Source organism: Lontra canadensis, unplaced genomic scaffold, assembly GCF_010015895.1.
Source record: "Lontra canadensis isolate GAN:19392208 unplaced genomic scaffold, GSC_riverotter_1.0 scaffold65, whole genome shotgun sequence".
Lineage (NCBI taxonomy): Eukaryota > Metazoa > Chordata > Mammalia > Carnivora > Mustelidae > Lontra > Lontra canadensis.
The window spans coordinates 1,736,447-1,760,269 of record NW_022631059.1 but is presented as its reverse complement, the minus strand read 5'-3'; the positions used below and the strand labels follow the sequence as shown (position 1 = coordinate 1,760,269).

At 59.1% G+C, this 23,823-nt stretch overlaps 1 protein-coding gene across 1 annotated transcript in view; it reads left to right on the top strand.

Annotated features, from left to right (window-relative positions):
• CDH4 (cadherin 4) overlaps window positions 1–23,823 on the top strand; it is a 136,270-nt gene that overhangs the window by 63,920 nt on the left and 48,527 nt on the right. Inside the window, exon 4 of the mRNA XM_032878710.1 lies at window positions 18,006–18,161. Within this exon, the coding sequence (XP_032734601.1) occupies window positions 18,006–18,161 (156 nt within the window). The remainder of the gene's footprint in view (window positions 1–18,005; window positions 18,162–23,823) is intronic.

Here is a 23,823-nt window from a genome sequence, read left to right as displayed (position 1 = left end):
TTTTCTCACTTGATTTGCAGATTGATTTGGTGAATCCTTTCCTTTCCTCCTTCATTTATTTCTTTACCCCATGACTTATCCCAAAACTCTCCATATGATGACACTAATTATAGGTCCAGCCTCTGACTCTCACCTCAACACCAGACTTGCGCATAAGAATTTTATTGAGCACTTACTGTGGACAAGGCACTATCCACATGCTTCACATACAAGACCTCTTTAAAACTCACCCAAACTTTGGATGCAGGTACTATGTGTATCTCTGTTTTACCAATGGGGAAACTGAGACTGAGAAGTTAAGGAACTCACCCAAGATCAAAAGGTAGAAAATAGCATTTAAACCCAAGTGGTCTGATCCCAGAATTGACTCTTACCCAACTAGCTCTGTGGCATCTCCATTACATTGTCAGCTACCCACTTGGTTCTCAAACATACTTTTACTATCATCATGATCATCAGTGTCACCATCTCCATCACCACCATCATCACCACCACCACCATCACCACCATCTCCATCACCAACATCACAATCACTGTCATCACCACCATCACTGTCATCATCGTCATCAACACCATCACCACCATCTCCATCACCAGCATCATGATCACCGTCATCATCACTGTCAACACCACCATCACCATCGTCATCATCAGCATCACCGTCATCACCATCAACACCATCATCGTCGTCACCGTCACCACTGTCATCACCATAAGTAATAAACAGGATAAACAAGGCACCATTCTGTGGCTCTCCTTACTGTCTGAAGGAAAAGGAATTGGTCTACCTTTCCATGTTATGCACAACTACCAACACAAAAATTTGGTTTTTAAAGTAGCTTATGAAAAGCGCAGTACAAGCAATTCTCAGGTACTTGAGAGAATCCGATAACTCGAAAACGTGAACAAGGAAAAACACATCTGCGTTTGTTTAGGACTACACTGTGCTGATTTTTAATAAACCATTTTTTTAAAGATTTTGTTTATTTATTTGACAGACAGAGATCACAAGTAGGCAGAGAGGCAGGCAGAGAGAGAGGAGGAAGCAGGCTCCCTGCTGAGCAGAGAGCCTGATTCGGGGCTTGGTCCCAGGACCCTGAGATCATGACCTGAGCCAAAGGCAGAGGCTTAACCCACTGAGCCACCCAGGCGCCCCCAATAAACCATTTTTTTAATGAAAGCTTATTTCATAAGGGCTTTTCCCAAAGTATGTCCTCCAGAGCAACCATGGTCAGATAACGGCTGTTTTGGTGGGGTCAGCAGGATGTTGACTGGTCAGATTTCTTTGGCAGATGCTGGGTTGACCAGAGTGAAGCAGATGTCCCTCCTGGGGAACTTCTCGGGCCTGTAGCATGCTCCCACCTAGTGTGCATCTCTGAGATGTGTGTCTGGGAAGCATAAAGGAGGGGACGCATAGTCAAAGCTGAGGGGAGAAGGCCTCGTAGGGCATCCGCAGAGGCTGGGGAACAGAGTTACTTGGTGTAGGATACACAGCAAGTCCAGGAAAAATACCCAGGTTGGCATCAGGTTCAGGGTAAGACTTTTGTTGATAATCTCTCCCCACCTCCTCCCAGCCAGCACTAGATTCTCATAGCCTGAGAGCCCTGGAGTAGGGATCAAGTTCCCAGGGCCAGAGACCAAGGACTAGCCATAGAGCCAGAGCTGGCCTGAGGCAGCCAGTGGGAGGCACGCGGCCTCTCCGCCTGCCTACGAGGCTGGGCCACTGGGCGGTGCACCGGAAACACGGCACAGGCTGATTCCTAGCAGAGGATCTGGTTCTTCCTCTCTTGTGTCCACGTCCTAACAAACCATGGGAAACCACCCAGAGATGGGACGGTTATTTTCTAGAACTTGGTTTCCTTCTCCCAATTCAGGTCAAGGCCATTATTGCTCATAATCCTCTGTTAATCACCCACTGTATGTTGTTTCCGAGCTTAGAATAAACTGAGATTAATGGGGAAGACACCCGAGAGGACTTCACAGTGAAACCCTGTGTGCCAGTCCCTGCAAGCTTCTGGGGTCCCTCCTCTGACCCTGATTCTGAGCCGCAGCAACCCCTTCCCCACCAGGACCTCTCCTTGTAACAAACAACCTGTTGTGCGCTTCCTGCCTCTCTCCTTCTCATCTGGTAGATCTTTTTTTATAAGACATGAGAGAAGAGAATGTATTTAAAAGCTCTCTCTGCCTGGCTACATAAATTACAGTGTAATCATGCAATGAGATGCTGTGTGCATCCCAAAAGAATAAGGCCCACAAGGAAGAATTCATGCAGAAAGCACTTCAGTGGGTGAAAAAGAAAGAGCAACACAAACAGTGTGACCTCATCTATGCGAATAATTGCGAGAGCTCTGTACCCACACCTGCCCGTGCACGTGCTCCTGAACCTACATCTATACCTGGGCCTACAACCACCTCTAACCTACCCCGATACCTCTGTCTGCACCTGTACCTGTAACTACCTGTACCTGTAATTACACCTGTACCTACACCCATACCTCTCTCTGCACCTGTACCTCCGCATCTGTACCTGTAACCACCTACACCTATACTTCTGTCTGCACCTGTGCCTACACCAGTACCTGCACCTGCACCTGTACTTATCCTGCGGTTGTACTTACACCTGTGCCTGTACCTACCTAAGCTTGGCCTGGGCTGAGGTCAGCTGTGGAGACTTCACTGCCCAGAGCCCCCAGGAGCCCCCCGGGGAGGAGTGCACAGAAGGTTCTGCAGGGAGGGGTCCTTAGGGCAGGGCACTGAGCAGCGGGTCCTGCCAGCTCCGCCCAGAACAAAGTTTCAAGTGCCAAAGTCGACCCCCAGCGCCCCACGGAGGCTTGGAGCCTGACATCAGCTGGACGTTTGTGTTTTCTTGGTCCAAGCAAATTAAATCCTCCCTGAACTGCAGAATTGCCTGCCCTGAAACAAAGACCACGGTTGGGTAAGTAGGAGGAAGCGTAAGAGGGGCACTTAGTTCTGAATGAGGTGTTGCAGGGTGATGGGCGCCGGCGCCCAGAGCTTGTGAGCTGGGGCAGAGAGGGAAAGGGAGCGGTTAGAATGGTGGGGGGCTCCCTTTAATTGGCTGGAGTCAAGGTGCAGAACCTGCTCGCTTGTGGCTTTCTAGGGAGCAGGAGTGGGTCTGCCTGTGTGGGCTCCCCCTGCTTGTTTCCCTCGTCTTTGGAAGTGCCAAGAGAGACAAGTCAGCGACTCCCGGCCGCTGAGACCACCGGCTTCTGGAGCTGGCTCTGGGATAGCGCCCGTCCTCACCTCCCGCTCGTCAGGGCCCCGAGTAAGATGGGAAAGGAGGTGTTTCTGGGCCCTTCTTTCCTCTAGTCCAGGCGGAGCCGGTGAGCTCAGGGTTGGACAGCCTCGAGCCAAGAGAGCTAAATCAGGAATTCTCAGTGAGGGGAGACTCTTTCCCCCGAGGACACTGGCTGTGTCTGGAGACACCATTGTCACGCCTCGGGGCGGGGGTGCTACCGGCATCGAGTGGGCAGAAGCGAAGGACCCCACATGCCCAGGACGGCCCCACGACAGAGAAGGAGCCAACGCCGCTACGTTCTGCTCCGTCAAGGGCCCCAGGAGCGCTTGTGGGTTTTATCGTCCAGCCGCTGGGGGGATGAAGCACAGCTACCCCCTTCTGCCTTACATCAAGAGATGCTGAGCCAGAATCTGGGTCCTCATCACCATCCCATCGGGTCCCCACGGCCCGCGGAGCGGCAGGTGACACGGGCCGTGCTGCTTTCCCGGTCCTTAGTAAACAAACAGGAGGTTTCCACAGCATGGAAAGGGGACACCCAGGTTGCCAGCAGGTCGGCCTGTGTGAGGACTTCAGGCTGCCTCCCCCGGTCTGCTCAAGGGACACCTGTGTCCAGAGGTTTGGGGACATGTACATAGATCAGGAAGCTGTTCTAGAACTTTCTGAATAATGGCATCTCTGGCCTACCCCCCTCCCCTTTATGGCGGTAAGATACACACGACACAAAATTTACCCTTGAGGCATTTAGTGCATTCGCAGCATCGTGCAACCGTCACTTCCACGGAGTTCCAGAACATTCCCTCATCCTAGAAGCACTCAGCCCCCGCTCCCTCTCCCAGCCCCTGGCAACCACGAATCCACTTTCTGTCTCCAGATATTCACCTAGTCAGGCCGTGGCATGCAGGAGGAGGGGTAGGACGCGTGGGCCCCTGTGTCTGGCTTCTCTCCCCGAGCCTCGCGCCCGTGCGTCCACCCACCTTCGAGCAGAAACCCATGCTTCACCCCTTCTTTTTTTTTTTTTTTTTTTTTTTTTTAGATTTTTTTTTTAATTTATTTATTTGACAGACAGAGATCACAAGTAGGCAGAGAGGCAGGCAGAGAGAGAGGAAGGGAAGCAGGCTCCCTGTTGAGCAGAGAGCCCGATGCGGGACTCGATCCCAGGACCCTGAGATCATGACCTGAGCCGAAGGCAGCGGCTTAACCCACTGAGCCACCCAGGCGCCCTGCTTCACCCCTTCTTACAGCCGAACAGGACTCAGTCACACGGCTGGGCCGCATCTCATTCATCCTTCCATCCGCGTGGGGCCGCGTCCACCTTCAGCCACCGGGAGCAGCGCTGCTCTGACCGTTTGTGCCTGACATCCCGGCCGCCTGTCTCCGGTCCCTGGGGGGGTTTGCCCAGGGGGACCACCGGCTCCCGTGGCGACTCTCTCCCTTTTGAGGAAACGCCAACCTGGCTTCCAGGTAGCCCGTGGGCCTCCCGTTGAGCTGGCTGGCAAGTGAGTGCTCCCTCACCAGGACCCCAAGTATGTCCTGGGGACAAGCCACTGGGGTGGGCATGGGCTCCAGGAGCCCTGAGGAAGCAGCCCCAGTGTGGACAAGCATCAACAGGTCACTCTCCTGGATGAGAGGGGCCCCTTGCTCCTGCCGTGACAGCGGGGCCACACTCGCAGTTTTGGGGGGTTGATGGCTCTGCCTTTCCGGGGCCCAGCACAACCCGGTCCTGTCGGACCAGGGGCAGAGCCCACTTTCTCTGCAGGCCCCAGCTGGGCGGGGATGGGGGGACAGGGCTCCACGGCAGGGGTGCAGTGAGCACTCGGGTCAGTGTGCTAAGCAAACAAACCGAAAGTGCCCTAAGATGCTCGTGGGAACCCTGAGTCCTTGAGCTCTACAGCGTTCTCCTGCTCATGCAGAGCAGGAGGAAGGCCGCTCGGGGCCCTGGAGTTGGCGGAGTTAGGGTGGGGAATGCCGTTCAGAGATGCCCAAGGCATGGACCCTGGCTCCGAACATGAATCAGGGACCCAAGGCAGTGGTAGCTGGGCCTGAGGGGGACACGTGTCCTCCAGGGGCGGGGAGACCCCAACTCCGTAGCAACCAGCGTGCTGACCACCTGCTCCCCGAGAATGTGTACGACACGGGCACCGTTGCTCTCAGGTGGAGACTTCAGTGCTCCTGGGGCCCCTCCGAGCAGGAAGAGCGCTGCCACAGGGAAGTCTTGGCTCCCTGTTCCTCCGGGCAGAGGACGCACTCGGGCCGTCCCCCCGGGGGCCTGGGGGCTCCTCGCTGGTGCTCCTGCCGAGCGCAGGTCCGGAGAACCCGTGTGTGCCCACCGGGTGCGACCCCAGGAGATGGGGGCGGAAGCTCCAACTCCTGCACGAAGCCTTCCAGGCCTGCCGAGACCCGGCTGGTCCCGTTCCTCCCCGTGCCCAGAGAGCCCAGGCGTTGTAGAGAGGAGACCAAGCGGGGAGGGGATTGGCGCTGCTGGCGCTGGGTTCGCAGCCCGGCTCTGCCTCCCTGACCCTTGAAGTCTTCATCTAAAGTGGGGTTGGCGCTGTCTGTCCTGGGGTGTCTCAGGGGTCAGTGAGGTGAGCATGCACGAGAGCTCAGGTTGGGGCCCGGTGCCGAGCCGTGACCCCACGTCCACCGGAGACGAGAGAGACACAGTAAGTGTGGACTGGCGTCCCTTGGGGACGGGCCTGCCTCTGTGTCTCAGACTGGGTCTCCGGGGCCAGTGGGGCCTGCAGCCCTCTTCACCCTCCCCACCCACTCGCTCACCGTGCAGTTCTGGAGCCGCTGCTGCCCCCTGAGCTCTCCCGGGAGTTGGGCCTCGCAGCGTCAGGGCCCCTCGGAGGGGAGGCGGGCGGCAGGTGAGGCAGCACAGGCTCCAGGTGGTCGTGAGGGTTTAGAGATGATCCTGCAAGAGGGAAAGGGACGGAGCGGCCCGGAGCAGGGCGGTCAGGGAGGGCTGTCTGGGGAAGGGGGGTGTTGGTCAGAGATCTGAAGCCTTCATGGGGAGGGAGGGGGAGCCCCCAGAAGAAGGTCGGGTCTCGAGCTTTCTAGAGACGCTGCTGTCAGCTCTTACAGGGACCTCTCTGTGAATGGGTTTGCTTCCAGCGCTTCCTCCCTGGTCCCTGCCGTGGCCTCCCACACGCAGTCCCCTCGAGCCACCGTACAAAACTGTCTGCCACCCTCTCTCTTGTGGACTCATCACACTGCCCTATCGCCCCCCAGGAACGTGCAGCCCTCCCACAGTTGAGAATAAAGAGAACATGGGATTTCAGCTAAAAGGGTGAATTATGGTGATGGGTTCCTCCTTGTGACCCTGGAGGCCCGGCCTCCCTTTCTGGACGAAATCCCGGTTATAGCCGTGTCCTTTCAAGGTAGGCAGTCCTGGGCGGGGCGGGGGTGAGGGGGCATAGAAACTTAGGGGGAGGGCACCTGGGTGGCTCAGTTGGTAAAGCAGCTGCCATCAGCTCAGGTCATGATCCCAGAGTCCCGGAATCGAGTCCCACATCAGGATCTCAGCTCCACGGGGAGCCTGCCTCTCCCTCTGACCTCCTCCTCTCTCATGCTCTCTCTCACTGTCTCTCAAATAAATAAATGAAATTTAAAAAAAAAATAAAACAAACCTGGGGGGAGAGTCCCAGGGCCCCTGTTTTCAGCACCTTGGCTCAAATCCCTGCATCTGAGCAGGATGCCCCCCTTCTAGACGCGCGTGCCCCCGTTCCAGGGCAGAGTAAGTCCGTCCGCTGGCAGCCAGGCCTGACGCCCGTGAGTGGGCTGTGCCGGCCGAGCTCGCTGGGGCGGTGAGCCGGGCAGGAAGTGCGCCCCCGCACCCCCATGTCTTACTAACGCCAGCTTCTCTCTCGCTCCCCCGTTTGCCATCTTTGCCTGACCGACACGACGAGTCCCTGTGCTCATCAGACTGGGGCACCCACACAGCAGTGCATTCCCCCTCCTCGGGACCCCAGCCCACCGTGCACTTCTACCCTCCCCTTCCTCAGTTCCCCTGGCTCCCCTGGCACCCCGTCCCTGCCCCCCCCCCCGGCATGGGCCCCCTCCAGGTTCCTGGAACAAAGCAAGAACTATGGAGAACTCTCCCTTCACTGCACCACAGAGGCAGAGGAACTCCACCACTAATGGGAGCAAGGTGGTGGCACCATGCGGCGCCCCCCATTCTGAGTCTCCGGCCCCGCAGACATTTGCCGGCACCCACACGAAGGCTGGGGGGCTGGTGGCTTCCAGTCATTGAGATGTAGCACCGGGCGCACAGGGCCAGCCCAGGAGGGGCCAGCCTGGGTGGGAGTTTCTGGGACACACCTGGCATCCTTCTCCCACAACCTCGATGTCACGGGGGGGGACCTCCTTGCCCATTCTTGGTCACACAGATGGAGGGGCTGCTTTCCGCTGTCATCCCCCAGCCTGGCGAGTCCTCCCGTTACCATCCCCAGCCATGGCTGCTGGATGCAGGATGGGAGGGGGTGTGGGGAAGAGGTTTCTCCCCTGCTGAGACAGCACAGAGCACCAGCACTCAGGCTCTGGGAGGTGGGTGACGACCTGGCTTCGGACTCAGTTCAGGTGCATAGGAACCAGGGAGTTCCTAAGTAACCACTCCTCTGCCTCAACTTCCTCGTCTGTAATGGGGAAGGGTCTTGGCACTGCTTTTAGAGTTTTACGGGGAAGAAATGAGTCTCTGTGGGTCAAGTATCTTGCCTGGCACCCGCGATCTCATTCACCAGCTGTTGTTACTCCAATGGCACTCCCGTGCCCTGCTTCTCCAGTGCTGGTGCTAGGGCCGCTGCCCTCACTACGGGATTGTTACCGTCAGGCTGTCCCAGCGACTGCTGGGTGCCTCTGCTGATAGGATGTGACCATGGACGTGGGAGGAGAGAACCTGGGGGTCTGAGTCCGCGCTGGGACCATCCCTTGAGCCATGATCCAGCTGTACCTGAAACCCACACCACTCCCAGCCGGGGGTCAGTATGTCGCCTCGCTGCCTGAGCCAGTTCGAGAGTGATTTCTGACACCCGGCAATGGACAGGGTTCTAAGGCACGGCAGTAGTGAGGGGGCACCGAATCCCCTTCTCTGGGGTCCTCCGGTCCTTGGTTTGTTTGGTCACCTGCCTCCCGTTTGCAGAGCCCTCTGCATGTGTCGTTTGCAGAGCCCTCTGCGTGTGTCCGTAAGAACGCCGGGCTCTCTGGAGGGGACTCGGAAACACCAGGCACCATTATCGGTAAAGTCTGATACTCAGCCCAGACTTACAACACAACAAAATGTTCAGTCCCCGTTGCTGGCAATGCGTAAACTCAGCGGGGCTCAGCGCTCAGCCCTCACTAAGCCGGTGTTCGGCCCTCAATTCACAAAGCACAGTACTCAGTGATCGCTTATTTGAGGAGCTCAGTACTCATCCCTCAGCCCTGGCTGAACAGTGTTCGTTACTGCTAAACACGGTGCTCAGTACTGAGATAGCACAGGGCTTACCCTTGTAACGAAGCACAGCACTCACTACTGACTTAGCATAGTACTCAGTACTGACCAAACACGGTACTCAGTACTGGATAAGCACAGTACTCCACTGTCAGTATAACAAAGCACAGTACTCTGTCCTGGGTACGGACTAAGCACTCTGTAAGATACTGAATAATCACAGTGCTCGGCCCGCAGTGCTGCCTACGTGTCCGATACGATACAGTCCCCAGCTGCTGTGTCTCGCACGCTCTTGACGATCACTGTGCAAGACGCATCAGCATCCCGTCTCCAGAACAGGACAAGGGAACAAGAGGGCCAATGACTTGACCAAGGCGGAGAGCGGGAGAGGAGGGGAGGGCCCGGTCCTGTGTCCCTGTGGAGTCCTTCCCAGAGGAACAGGAGAAGCAGAATGAGGAGAGCCGCACGCCGGCAGGAATCACTCCCGCTGGGGTGACGTGCCCTTCCCCGCACGGATCACTGGGTCCTCCCCACTGGCGGGCGGGGGTGCACCTCACAGACACACCCGGGCTGGCGGCAGCCTTGCTGCCACATCTCAGCCTGCATGGAGCCTCATGCCCCCTCGCTCGTGGTCCCCAGACGCCCACAGAGCCACCGATCCTCTCCTTCGGGGGCTGGGGGCTGGTCTCCTTCCCACGGCTGGGACATGCCCCCCGGGGCTCCCACCTGGGGCCCGGGTGCCATGGCCTCCGTCTCCCCACCCTGCCCCACATTCCCCAGGACTGGATCCTGTCTGCTGTGTCATCCCTTATCCCCCACCCAGGGCTGGGCCACGACAGTGGCCGACGCGGCCTGTTCTCCTGGAACAGAGACTGTGTGGACAGGGCCTCCCAGAGACAGGCAGGGACACGCCGGAAATACTCACGGAGCAGAGTTCCCGCCCAGAGCCTTGGCTCTTCATCCGGAGACCAGCCTGACAAGCAGCAAGGTGTGGACAAGTCGGAGGGAGCACGGAGCCCGCAAGCCCTCCTGCCACGTCATCCGTCCCGTCGGTGCCGGGCTGGATCAGACCCAGGCAGAAAGCCCCGAGAGGAACCTGTCTCACCGTGGACTCGGCTCTGTCCTGGGCTCCCTGTTCCCGGCTTGAGTCGCCAGAAGGGAGAGTCTCTCTGTCCTGCTTCTGCGCCGACGACAGCCCTTGTGAGCACTCAGGGTGGAGCAGCATCCGGGAAGCCACGGACATGCCCCGGGCCGCCCCGCTCGGAGCTGCTGGTTCTCCCAGGAGGCGTCCGCCACCTGCTGTTGACTGAACACGGCCCGAGGCCAAGGGCTGCGCGGTCACTGGGCGACCCTCTCTTCTGAGCATCCAGGCTGCTGGGGACAGGAAGAAGGCGGTCCACGACAGCAGAAACACACTGGGAAGAGCCGGCAATGACAGGGCCACGAGGACGATGAAGCTGGGTGTAGCCCGGCTCCTGGTGCTGCTCAGGTCCCCGGGGGCCGGCGCACGCCCTCCCGCACTGGGTCGTGCTAACAGTTCACAGCCGGACACCTCCACGGAGGGCTGGCCACGCCGCACTGGGAGACGCCTGGGAGGACCCCCTCCCAGCGCCCGCTCGCCCTGGGCTGGTGCCCACAAACTAGCCTCCGGCCCCCAGGCTGGACCCCTCTGCTGCGGGTCACGCCGCAGGACGGCACCCACCGGCCCCTGCACGATGAGGCTGAAGCCAGACCCCAGCTGACACCACGTCTCTCTCCTCCCTCCTGGCCCTTCTCCTCCTCCCAATCACTCACCTAAGCATCCTTGTCTCGGTCTCTGCCATACGGAACCCCACTGCGACAGCAGGATGGACAAGTCAGGACGGACGTCTGTGGGCGGTACCACAGGCTCATACCTGAGCAGCCCGGTGACCTCCCGTCTGCTTCGCACTTACCCGCCCGTGCTGAGTGACGGCTCTGCAGACGGCACGGGGGCAGGCAGAGGTTCGACCACAGGCAGCGGGGAACCATCCAGCTTCTGAAAGCAGAAAGAACATGGCAGGAGATCTTGGGCTGCTGAGGACTGGCAGGGAAGGCGCCCAGACAGGTGGCTCCAGGGCTCTGGGTCTTGGCAGAGAGACGGCGTTGTGACAGTGGAGGGGCCCCGGCCAGATTGTCCCTCAAGAGCCACATTTGAGGAGCGCCCAGCTGGCTCAGTCGGTTAGGCATCCAACTCTTGGTTTCTGCTCAGGTCATGATCTCAGGGTCGTGGGATCGAGCCCTGCTTCCGGCTCCATGCTCAGCTTAGGACCTACTTAAGATGCTCTCCCTCCCTCTCCCTCTGCCCTCGTCCCAGCTCACACTTGCGCTTGCTCACTCGCTCTCCCCCAAATAAATTAATGTTTTAAAATTCTTTTTTTTTTTAGATTTTATTTATTTATTTGACAGACAGAGATCACAAGCAGGCAGAGAGGCAGGCAGAGAGAGAGGAGGAAGCAGGCTCCCCGCTGAGCAGAGAGCCCGATGCGGGACTCGATCCCAGGACCCTGAGATCATGACCTGAGCCGAAGGCAGCGGCCCAACCCACTGAGCCACCCAGGCGCCCCAATGTTTTAAAATTCTTAAAAAAAAAAAAAAGATGTACATTTGGGAACGAGAAGCCGATTGGCCGCCTTGGCCTGCGGGCCTGCCTGTTGGTTAGGGGAGGGCAGACCACGTTGACCGTCTCCCCAGCACCACTCATGATGGGCAACGATGACTCCCCAGAGGAAATCAGGCCTCTGCTCCCAGAAGAAGCAGGCGTGGACACTGCGGGGTCCCCGGGCCAGCAGAGCCGCCTTCTATAATCCCAAACCACAAATGAAGCAGCTGTCTGTCTTCGTTAATCTGAGCCAAACCGAAGGGCGTTTTGAGAAGCATCTAACGCTCCTCCCCACCAGGCAAATTCTGTAGGAACATATTCGTGGCTTTCATTAGTATTCATGCGGGTTTGAGGGTGTTTTCATGATTTGTAAAACTCCAAGTAGCTGTGAAAGGTCCCGTGTCCGTGTTGCACGTCGAATCCCTTTTCCTGTCGCAGTCTGGGTTCTTCTGTTCATTACAAGAACCGGACTGAAGACGATTGAAGCTGGATTTTGTCACACACACGGAGAACGTGCGATAAAATGCAGAAACGCAAACATCCTCAAGCCTTTTGTACCGTGACGGCGGGAGTCGAGGGGGCGTGGGGGAAGGTAAGGGTCCGGCCTTGCGCAGCGCGAGTTTGTCCCGGTAACTTGAGAACAGTTTGATGTCGTCGGTGACGATTTCGTCGCTTTCCCAAGCAGCTGGAGTGAAGCTCTCAGCCTGGACCTCAGAGTCACGGCGCTTCTGCGGTCCCCACGTCCTGCGGGAGAGGGGCAGTCAGGAGCGTCACGATGGGGGTCGCGGAGACCTCCGGGGCTGTCCCCAGCCTTACTCTGCAGCTGTGTTTAGAGGCTCCTTAGCAAGGCAGGTGACCCCACTCTTGGTCCCCGGTGACTTGTGAAACCTGGTCCCACTGCTTTGCCTCTCTGGTCCTCGGCGGCCCCGTACGCAGAACGGGCAGGATAAGGCGGTCTGGTGGGGCTGGACATTCTGGGCGTCCTCTTTAGCAATCTGTGATGAGTTCTGGGATGGGGGAGATTCCTGACGGTGACGGCTTTTGAGGCATTAGGACGTGGAGGAGGAGGCCCTGATTTGGGCAGAGACGAACTCAGTCAAGAGTGGGTGAAGGAAGGGCAGACCATCCCAGGGCCAGCCACGTCCTGCCAGGCCGGTGGGCGAGGGGGGAGCACACCCCACCCTCTGGGCCAGCCCCTCCCCCAGCCTCCACGGGGCCCTTCCAGAGGCCAGAGAAGGCAGAGGAGGCCACACCCCCGTTCTGGCTCCTCCCCAGCCCCCCCAGGCGCCAAGAGGTCGCGGCAAGGGCAGTGTAGGCGGCAGCGGACCTTCCCAGGAACCCCCTTCTCCTCTGGGCTCCACTCCGGGGACGGTGAGGAGGGACCAGAGCTCTCCTCTCCCCGACTCGCCTCTGCCATCTCATTCTCTGTTCGTTTCCTTCCTCCCTCGTGCAACAGCCCATGAGGCCCCCAGATGGACCTTCTCTCTCCCACCTCGGGACCCTTGTGCTGCCCACCTGCCCCTGCCTGAGCGCCCCGCAGTCCTTGCTCCCCACATCCCGCTGCACGCTTGCTTCCTCATCGTGTGGGGCTCCGAGAAGCCCTTCTTGCCACCCACCCACCATGGCCTTGGGCTTCCCTTGGGCACCTGGCAGTGACCCTGGCCATCTGCGTCTGGATCTGCCCGCCCCCCTACTGCCAGGCCGTCTGTCCTGGTCTGCTTTCATTCCTCCACCCAGGGTGTGCCGGGCTCCTGCGGCGTGCACGGTGCCAGGCCCGCACGCGCCGTCCTAGCAGACAGACCTGCCCTGTCTGTGTTCCTCTGGCCCAGAGAGGAATGCGGCCTTTCCTTCGTGCTCACACAGGGAGGGAGGACAGGCAAGCGTTCATGCAAAGCAGATAGGACAGCAGATACATAAGCCTGAGGTGACCCTGATTCTGTCAGCATGAAAACTGCAAAGCCCAGTGGGGGCCCACGACGGCCACACGGGAGCTACAAATGCATCCAGTGAAATCGTCCTCTTACCTCTGGGCTCTGGTGGGAATCAAGTTTCAAAAGCAAATCGCCTCTCTCAGCTGCGGCGCTTGCCGAGTGTCCGTCGTCCCGCCTGCGTCCTGCACGGTCCTGGGGCCGGCCCGGGGTGCAGTTGCCATTAGGGCTCCGCGCTTCTGGGGGTCGGAGAAGTGGGGACCACTGCAACTCCGGTAACGAAAACGAGGGTGCGCCATCTGTTTCCCTGGGAAAGTCTCCAGGTTTAATCCCAAACGAGGAGAAGGAGCTGGTACACTTCACTGAAGACTTACATCCTCCTGGAGAACGTGACACTAAGGACTTGGAAGCAGCTTTGAAATGTTAGGGCGAGAGTCTCAGGGAGGCCACAGTGGCCAGGCGAAGCCCTGGGGACCCGGAGCCGGTGCCCTGCAGGACGCGGGCGGCACACAGGGAGAGGGCTTCAAGCTGTGTGTGCATGTGTGTGCAAGCATGTGTGTTTGTGTGCGTGTGTGTGGGTGTGTGCACACAGGCATGCGTGTTGGGGTGTGTGTAATGTATGTGCGGCGTGCACGTCCAGTACTGTACAAGGCAGTGCACAAAACCAAACACCCAATGAGAACCTTGCCTCTAAGCTCTTCCCCTGGAGCCTCTCAGACACTGTTCCTTCTCCAACACTCTCCATCACACTTTCTTTTTGTGGACTAAGAGAGCGTCACGTTGTTGGGTATCTCTGACTCCACTGGCCCACAAGCTGTGGGAGGGCAGGGCAGCATCCGTCCGGTGCAGGGCCTGGCCCACAGCGCAGGACGGGGTTGTTGAAGTACCTCGGCCTGCCAGGGGCAGGGAGCAGGGGCCGGGCTGGGGGCGCAGCCTGAAGCCCAGGGTCCTCCCCGGTTGGCGGGTGCCTCCGTCTCCTGGCCTAGGGCTTTCTCTGCTGGAATCTGGACGTGATCCTCTCCCCTTTGATGCTTCAGGAACAAACCCCCAAGGTGTTTGCAATTCAAAACCACACATGGTGACTTTTCTCCAGTTTCAAGTTCATTTGAGATTAGGCAAATATCTCCTCCTTGGGGAAGATTCTGCCAGAATCCTTCATTTCATCCGGCCTTTCCGAAGGACGAGAGCCAGCCTTCCAAGCAGAAGTCCCCGGGCGAGCACAAGCGCCCGCACCGTAAGTTTCTTTAATGTAGACGTCCCTTTAAACTAACCTCTTACCATCTGTTCTGTCCTTTAATAACAAATGCAAAGGAGCGCGATTCTCCGCGGCATCATAAAAGCGAGGTGGGTGATGGAAATGCCTGTCTGTGTTCTTTATTCATGGCTCTCTCGCACGCTGCTGTGATGTTTCTCTCATTTTCCAGACACAAATCAAGGGGAAACTGCTCTCCCCTGATCTGCTGAATTCATTTGTACAGTATTTCTTCTTAATGTGGTAAACTGTGGGAGGCTCAGAGCGTCCCGAGCCGGGGCAGAGTCCCGGACGCGCACGGGGAGAGCACCGGGGGATTAAGCAAAGGCACCGGTGGTCAAACGTAATGAGATTCCTTTGCAAAAAATAAAAACCTCTTTAAATATGTGGTGGGTCCTTTTCAGAGGTTTTGTGATTAAATACGCCCGTGAAGGATGGGCGGTCTGGCCCACAGGACGCGGCAGGGGCGTGCCGGCGGGTGGGCAGTACGGCAGCCCCGCATCCGGAGGACCCCTGGCTCCTACCCAAGGGCCTCCTCGATCCGCACGGCTCCGCCGCTTGTCTGGGACGAGCCGTGTACTCGAGCGCAGAACTCACCGACCTTTCTAGAACTTTCCTCGCTCCCAGGAGGCAGACGGGTGCTTCTCAGGCAGCTGGCCTTGAGCTTTTCCAGTTAATCACACAGTCCCCTGTCTCTGCAGTGGGGCCCGACCTGCCGTGACAAGTCCCACACACACAGCAAGACCGGGGGCCCGGTTGGCAGAACGGGGCTTCCTCTCTGGGACGCAGACTGTCACCACCACCCCATGTCCCCGGCAAACACACCTTGGCACGGTGTCCCTCCCGTGGGGTCAAAGAGGTGGCTCTCCTACGAGGGGCTGCCCTCCTGTGAGCCAAGCCCTGGGGCTGGAGCCGGGTGGCCAGACGAGCACCTGTCCTCCTGCAGGGCGCAGCTGCCTGGGCGCGGCCGCCGCGCGGGGCTGCTCAGCCTCTGCTGCTCTGTCTGACAGACGCCACTTGGTAGGCAGCAGAGGGACGGGGGATAAAGACGGAGGGGACACCTGTGCTGGGGGGCCCAGCGCTGTTAGCGAGCCAGCAGGCAGAGGGTGGCAGGCTCAGGGCCCAGCGTGTCATCATCTGCAGGAGGTGGAGGTTACTCCAGCGCTTCCACGGCCCAAGAGGACGGCACAGAGTGACATGTGTCCCCGGGCCTGGCCCTTCTTTCAGCGGCCTGGCCTGAACCCCTGTTGGGTGCTGCTGCTCAGGGCAGAGCGAGGGAAGCCAGGAGGGGGAGACAGGAACAAAGATGGTCCCCACAGACTGGGGGGAGGCGTGGGGGTGGGGAGGGTCTGTGGAGGGAGTGGGGTGGGGGAGGGGTATGGCACTGAGGGAGGGATATGTGGCGGGAGAGGTTAATGGTGAGGGAGGGGTATTCAGGTGGGGAAGAGGCACGCAGGTGGGGGAGGGTCTGTTGAGGGAGGGGGTACGCGGAAGGGAGGGGTATGGAGGTGGGGAATGATTTGTGGAGGGGGTGGGGAGGATGGGAATGAGGGAGGGGATTGCAGAGGAGGGGCTGAGGGTGGGGGAGGGGCCTGTGAGGGGAGAGTGGGAGTGGAAGGGTGTGTGGAGGGAGGAAGGGGGACATTTCCAAACCGTCACCCAAGATGTCTACTCAGCCCCTGTCACCTTGCATGCGTACAAAGCAGACTTTCTTATGGAGACAACTTTGGGGACAGGCAAGGATGCAGTAGAGTCCCATGGGCTGTGGTCACAGAGCCGTGCTGCACACATGTGCTGTCCCTTCGTTTGTGACTCATTTACTCCAGACCGGGAAGTGGGCCCCGATGTCACCTTCTCTCATTTCGCCCACCCTGGGCCCCCAGCTCTGGCGAGCACCGGTCTGTCCCGTGTCCGTGAGCTCGGGGGCGTCTGAACGAAGAATGTCTGGTCGGCTCTGCTCGCAGGCCAGAGGATTTCACTGTGGTCCATTCTGTTATAAAATGTTGTTACGATCCCGCTGCTTGATTTCAAAAAAAAACAAAAACAAAAAAACTATTCTGTAAAGGTGTGTGTTTGACCGTGAACAACGCAGGGTCGGGCACGGCCAGAAACCTGCATGTTAACTTCCGGCTCCCCAGAGCCTGACTGCTGAGAGCCGTCTGTCGGCCAGAAGCCTTGCGGACCAGGTAAACGGGCGATGAGCACGTATGTCCTATGTTAGGTGTGTTGCAGACTGTGAGCTTACAGCACAGTCAGCTAGAGGGAATTCTGTGTCGTTAAGGAAATCATAAGGAGGAAAAAATATACCATATTTACTGGAAAACCTCTGTGGACAGACGGACCAGCATGGGAGAAACCCGTGTCCGAGAGTCGGCCGTAGGCAACGTTGAACTCCAGTCTGTGGGTCAGACCTCGGCCTCCACACCTTCTCAGTCTCCGGGATTTACGTTCCCCTGGCTCAGCAAAGCCAGTTACCTTACAGCTGGTGACCCCGTTCCCATCAGGTGTCCCTTGTTGTGACAAGATCTTTGCTTCCTCTAATGGAAGACGCACGGCCCATTTTTAAATTCTGTACTGAAGCGTGGCTCCCGTAGGGTATTATGGTAATCTCAGTTGTGCAACACACACCTGGTGTCGGGCAACTCGAGTTATTTACACGACGAAACGCTCGCCGCGAGGAGCACAGTCACCATCTGTCACCACACTGTTCATCTCGTTTTTCATTCTACTGCTGTCCTTCCCGTGTCCCCAGGACTGCTCTTCCCGTCCCCCGCCCCTGCCGCCCGGAGAACACGGAACTGTGTGCTCGTCTCACTCCTCAGTACCCCCCTCCAGCCCCCGCTGACTTCCTCCCGAGTTGGGAGCCACAGAAACATTATTAAGTTGCTTTTTCAACAACACCCAGCTTCTCTGCGCGAACACTTCTGTGTGTATGTCGCACGGTGGCCATCCTGACGACAGGCTTCACGGTGAAATCTGTGTCTCCAGGCTGGTCACGGGGCCTCCCTGCCCCTCAGGGACCGGATCCTATCCCTGGTGCCTCCATCGAAGGAGCGAAAAGGTGGGACACAGGTGAAAATTTAGGGCACATACACAGGCCGGGTCCCAACCTCTCTTACCTCTGGACTCTACGGCAACTGCTCTGTTGTCCGTCCTCCAGTCTGATGGTGGACGGAAGGATCGTTTGTGTCAGGGTGGTGGCCATTTTCCACCATTGCTTCCAGGCTTCCTCAGCAGTGTTGGAGGTCTCTACCCCGTGACCCACGCTCCCTGCAGAGACTTTACCTTGGAATATTGTGTTTTATCTTTCCCCGTTACCTGGTGGGCCACTGGACGTGTAGTTACGACTCCCAGATCTCAGACTGACCTTCCGGTTCCCAGTGTGGATAAAGTGTTAGGTCCCGAAGTACCTCGAGATGGCCAAGTGCAAGGAAATTCGGGGCTGGGTGAGTGTACGTTTAGGGAGCATAGCCCCTGCTCCCCACGGCAGGCTGACATGCCTCTCCTCCGGCTCCTCCTTCCAGATCCGGTCTGACAAAGACAACGACATCCCCATCCGGTACAGCATCACGGGCGTGGGCGCTGACCAGCCCCCCATGGAGGTCTTCAGCATCGACTCCATGTCTGGACGGATGTATGTCACTCGGCCCATGGACCGGGAGGAGCGCGCCTCCTACCACGTGAGTACCTCGGGCCTTGGGTTCCTACCTTTGGAAGGAGAGCTCGGCTCATAGTTTAAGACTAGGACCTCTTATGCATCCCACTTCATCTCGCATCCAACCATCCATCCATCCATCCATTCCTCTACCCATTCCTTCTTTCATCCACCCATTCTTGCACCCATCTACACATCCATCCATCCATCCATCCATCCATCCCCCATCTACTGGTCCATCCATCCATCCATCCATCCCTTCTTCCATTGATTCCTTCCTTCATCCAACCATTCTGTCATCCATCTTCACATCCATCCATCTACTCATCCAACCATCCACCCATCCACTGATCCATCCATCCATCCAACCTTCTGTCCATCCCTCCATCCATCCCTCCACCCATTCATTCCTCCAACCATCCATCCCTCCATCCACCCATCAACCAATCCATCCATTCCTCTGTCCATCTGTCCATCCATCCATCCCTCCATTCGTCCATTCCACCCAAGAATCTGTCCATCCACACACCCACCCACACATCCACCCATCCAGGGAACATTTCTCAAGGATCTAGCATGTGTCAGGCCCTGTGGTTGGCAGTAGGCCTGCAATGATAACATGAGTAAACACGGCCTCACTCTGGGGGAGCTTACACTGTACTGGGATTAAGAGGTATCAAAGCTCCTTGACCTGAAGCCCCTAAGAAAGGCTGGGTCCCCCAACTCTTCAGCAGCCAGACCACAGGCCGTGAGAAGAGGGGGTGTGGGTACTGACCCACCTCTGCGTCCTGCCCCAGAGATGCAGTTGGCAATGGGCCTGTGGCTGCCCTCCTGACTGCCTCTTGGACAGTGGGGGCCAGGGTCAGGGAGAAGGAGATGTAAGGGAAATAGGTTGTCTTGTCAGCTGGTTGGAAAAAGAGCTTGTCGTGGATCCCGAATATCTAAAGGAAAATCATCATATCCTTTCTGAGGCAGACTGATGATTGTGTTTACAGGGCTAGGGAATGTGGAGGAAAACACACATAGAGACCCCAGAAGCAGCCAGCCGCTGACAGTCAGGCACACTTCGCCGCCGGCTTCCAGACAGGTGATTTCAGGGGTGCTCCCCCCGGAAGGCGCTCTCAGGGGCCTTCTCTGAGTGAAATAAGGCGTGGGCGTTCCCACACCAGACACTTACCAGTGTCCCAGTGTCCCCAGACGCTGGGGACGCACGACCCCTCCTCCCTGCTCTTCTCTCCCCACCCCTCCCCGGTTTGTCTACCTTCCCAGAGGCACCTGCCCCTACTAGAATGCCTTGTTCCAGGCATTTGCGCCCCAGGGTCTACAGGGATGCTCAGCCAGTGGTGGAGAGGAGTGAATGTTTCCAGTGAAGGAGCAGGGAAGGGGGAGGGGCTGCGGCTGACTCGCTGCATCGCCCCCCTGGTCGGGGTCCCTCTGTGCTGCAGTCCGTGTCCCTGATCAGCTGATGACCTGGAGATCCTCCTCCAACATCGGGGGCTTTGTCTCCAGACGGCCCCACGGAGAGGCCACTTGCTGACGCTGGGGTTCACCTCATTCAAGATTAGACAGATCCATCTGTAATTATCACAGTCGCTTGGAGAAGCCCCTCCCCCTGGGCTTGAGGTGCTCCTGCCCCTCCGGAGGTCCCCAGGCTGCTCTGGTGTCCGCTGGAATGCTGGAATGTCACACCGTTGCTTCCACCGTTTAGGGAGTGGGGAGCTCTCGGCAGGGCTCCTCTCCTGCCTTCCTTGGGGCTCCAGCGACCCCTGCTGTCCCCAGTATGGGTGTCTTCTCCGGCTGGTTCTTATGGACCTTCTGGACTAAACGAAAGTCTTCGTCGTTACCCCTGGGCCGGGCTGCCCTCCCGTGCCTGCGGCTCTGCATGCCTGGTGAGCCTGGTGGGAAGGGGCCACCCCAGGGCGAGACCGCTCAGCTCCTGACGTCAGGACAGCTGCAGAGTCCGGGGCCCGGTGCCGGATAAAGCGAGCAGCCCCCATCTGGACTAAGGATTTCAAGGCAGTGACAGCAGAGCATCTGACCACTCACGGCCCCTCCCGAGCTTTGGGCCTGCAGGCTGCGCGGTCCCAGGCCATACCGCGGCCCCGCGTGCCTGGCCTGCAGGCTGTGGCCCTCTTCGAGGACGGGCAGCGCTGGCGGCCTGTGCGCCAAACCTGCTTCGAGGCGGATGCAGCCCCCCGCCCACGGACCGCCGAGCCACCCCTCCCACACCCAGCGGGAAGGCTCTCCCTTTCACTGTATTTTAATTCCTTGGAAAACCTTGAGCTCAAAAGGAGACCTGGTTTCAGTGTTTCTGGTTAACTGTTTCCCGGCAACATTTCACACCAAAGTTGGCACTGGAATTCTCGGCTCCCTGGCAAGTGTCCGGCTCCACCGTCCAGCTGAGACATCTCAGCCCCGGGGGACAAGGGCGTAAGGGGGCGTCTGAACACTGATGTCGTCTCCAGGGAGTGAGTGTCACCTGCCAGCCCCCTTTGCTCATGGGCAGGCTGGTCGACCCACCAAGCACCAAGGCAGCAGCTGGTGTCCTGCCAAGGAACATGGGCCCCTGCGTACCTCTCGTGCACACCCCGTTTCTGTTTGTCCTTTTTGCCCCATGTGACTTCAAGGCCTCGATCAGCACCAGGCTCTGCCCAGGAGACATGTGGCGTCCGCAGCTAGATGGCTCGGTGGCAGGCCCGCTCAGGAAAGTGGGGGTCACGGGCTGGCCATCCCGTGGGATCTGGGGTGGTGTGCTGGGCCTGGGTGGCAGACCCCTGGTCCTCTCCAGGGACGCCTGTGGACCACAGCCCCTCCTCACTCCAGCTGACCAGAGAGGAAGCAGAGAACTTGGCCACAGGTGGTGGGGGGAGGTGGGGGGAAACGTCCACCTGTCCCTGCACACTCGGCTCCATGTCTGGGCCTCCAGGTGACCCGCTGACCTCCGGACAGCTGGCGCGCCTTCCCTCCCATCGCCCACCGCCTCCCGGGGCTCCATCTTGGGAGATGGGAACCCACCACGACACCAGGAGTTAAGTGTCCCCGCTGGCTCTGTGAACTGGGAAACGTGCTCCGGGGACTGCACACCTCAACCTCTCAGACGCGAGGGATGTCTCCCAGGGCCAGCCCTGGCTGCCGCCTCCAGCAGCATCACCCCGAGACCCCGTGAGGTGACCGGCTGCAGGGAGACCACACGGCCCGGCTAGAGAAGCGGCCGGATCCATTTGCACAACTCTGGAGTGAAAGCTCGTGTTCCGTCTTTCTGTTCTCTGTCCCGCCGCGGAGAAGCCGTCGAGAACTGTCCCGTCTTCCCCAGAGCTGGGAAGCTGCTCTGGGCAGTCCAGACACAGACACGAGCCCGCACAGGACGCCCACCAGGGCCTTCGGGGCAGCTGGGCCGGCTGCCGGGGTGTTAGCCCTCTCTGCCGCCTACCAAGCGAGCGCAAACCGGCTTAGCACAGCGCCCGATCCAGGCTCGTGCGTCCCGTGGGCTTGGAAATCAAGGTGACCTGCCTGCAGGTGTCTGCTTCCTGCTCATCCAGATCCCCTTTCCTCGCTGGCCGCCGGCCGGGACCCTCTCACCCCCTCTCACCCCAGCGTTCCACGGCACGCGGCCCCTCCACTTCCTCCAGCAGCTCTGAATCCTCCCTCCCTCCCGACCCCCGGGAGGGCACCAGCCGGGCCACTGTGTCCCGCCCAGACGCTCCCCCCCATCGGAAACGTGGCCTGATCACGGGGCGACCCCCCATTGTGTCCACGTCTGGGGCTCCACGCCCCACGTCCTCAGGCACCTTTGACTCCGTCCCCACGTGAGAGCGAGCAGATGGGCTATGTACACGGGTCGCTCTGAGACAACCAGCAGCACATCAGCGTTCAAATGCACAAAACAGAGAGGAGTCACCTTTGCTTTGCAGGATGATCTCTAGAAGGTTCTTTATAAAGAGGATTCCATAAGTAAGACCTGCTACTGAGTCCTGCCATGGCTCTCATCTTGGGCAAATTCCCAACTCCTCCTGCACCTCCCTTGGCCCATCTGTAGAGCAGAGATCGGGACGGTACCAGTCTCGCGGGTGATCCCAGAAGCTCAGGCCATTACCCGACACAGGCGCCGGGGCCTTGCCCTGCCCTGAGCAGGTGTGCGGCCGGTGCTGGCCATGGCAGGAGTCCCCGGCACCCAGCGAAGGTGCTTCCAGGGCCCGTGTGGAGTGCTCCGCGGCCCCAGGAGGAAGCTGGTGGCCCGCAGTTAGGACACCAAGCAGCGTGAGCCTAGAAGAGGCGGCAGGTGGCTCTGGTTCCTCCCCGCTCCTGTCCCCATGGGGACGCAACACCAAGCTCCTGTGCTGGCGTTTCCCTGTCTTGCGCCCATGTGGTCCCAGGAGGCGCCCACGGCTGGTCCCAGAAGGACCAGGAGGCGCCCACGGCTCCCCTGGTGCCATCCTGTCTCCGCATCAAGACCAGATACCCCCCCCCCCGCCAAGCCCACAGCGTGTGCCCAGCCTGAGAGGTGGGTGACGGTGGGGAGCTTAGAGACTTCCTGCAGAAGCCACGAATGTCATAAAAATTGGGGGGAGGGGGAGGGGGGAGACGGGAGGACCCCCGGCCCTCCCTGCTGGGCCACCGCTGCCCTTCCGCAGACTGTGCCGACGCCAGCAGCGTCGCTTGGTGAGAAGACACCGCCTCTGACCGTGGTTCACAAGGACCTTTCTTCAGCGGCTTCTTGACCTATGGGCTGCCACTGGGCTGTATTTGACAGGATGAAGGGTCCCCTGGCCACCACTGGAAGATGGGGGGCAGGGCGGGGGCCGAAACAGCGAGGGACGCGTCACGGCCCTTCTGCTCTCTGCTTAGAGCCGAAGCACCAAGTGTGCGGTCACCTCTGGCACATGGGCTGAGGCCCCCCAGGAACTGGGCTCATCGGTGTCCTTGCCACAACGCAGGCCTCCTCCCAGAGGAAGCCGGCCTCCAGCTTCTCCTCAAACACCCCACTTCAAGGGTAAACTTGCACTCGGGGCCAGGCTGGTGTGGACACCATTGGCCAGAGCCTCCCGGGGGCAGGTGTGGGATGCGGCCTCCTCCTCCCCCTTCCCAGAGGCTGGTAGAGGCCATGACACGAGGATTGTGCAGACCCCCCAGCCCGGAGACACTTCTCGCCCCAGGCCTCAAGCGCACATTCCACTCGCACCCTTGGCGTGGCGCTGTCTTGCGGCACAGACCTCGAGTCCGATGTGCGCAGCTGAAGGAGACCAGGTGTCAGCAGAGAGATGTGGGACAGTCACAGTTCTGGCGTGGGCGGACCTCGGGCAGACCCCGCCCCTTTCCAGCCCTCGGTTCTCCCCCAAATCCCAGGTCTCGCATGACCCTCTCCAGCCCCGCTGCTGCCCCCACGCCTCAGCCACTCCGTGTGCCCCGTGGGACCTCACGCCTGTTCTTCTCCCTGTCCCGTTCGTCAGGCCACAGCGCAAATGTCACCTCCTCTGAGAGGCCTGCCTGGCGTCCTCCCAGCCCCAGCCAGTCACTACCAGTCCACCCAATTCCCTGTACCTTCTCTTCCCTCTTGGTGTCCCTCTCCCTTCTCCGTGAGACGCCCCAGGGCTGGGTCGTGTCTGGGCCACGGAGCAGGGGCCCAGCTGGTGCCTGTGCCTGACAGATACTGCTTGAGTGAGTGAATTAATGAATGAATGGCGAATGAG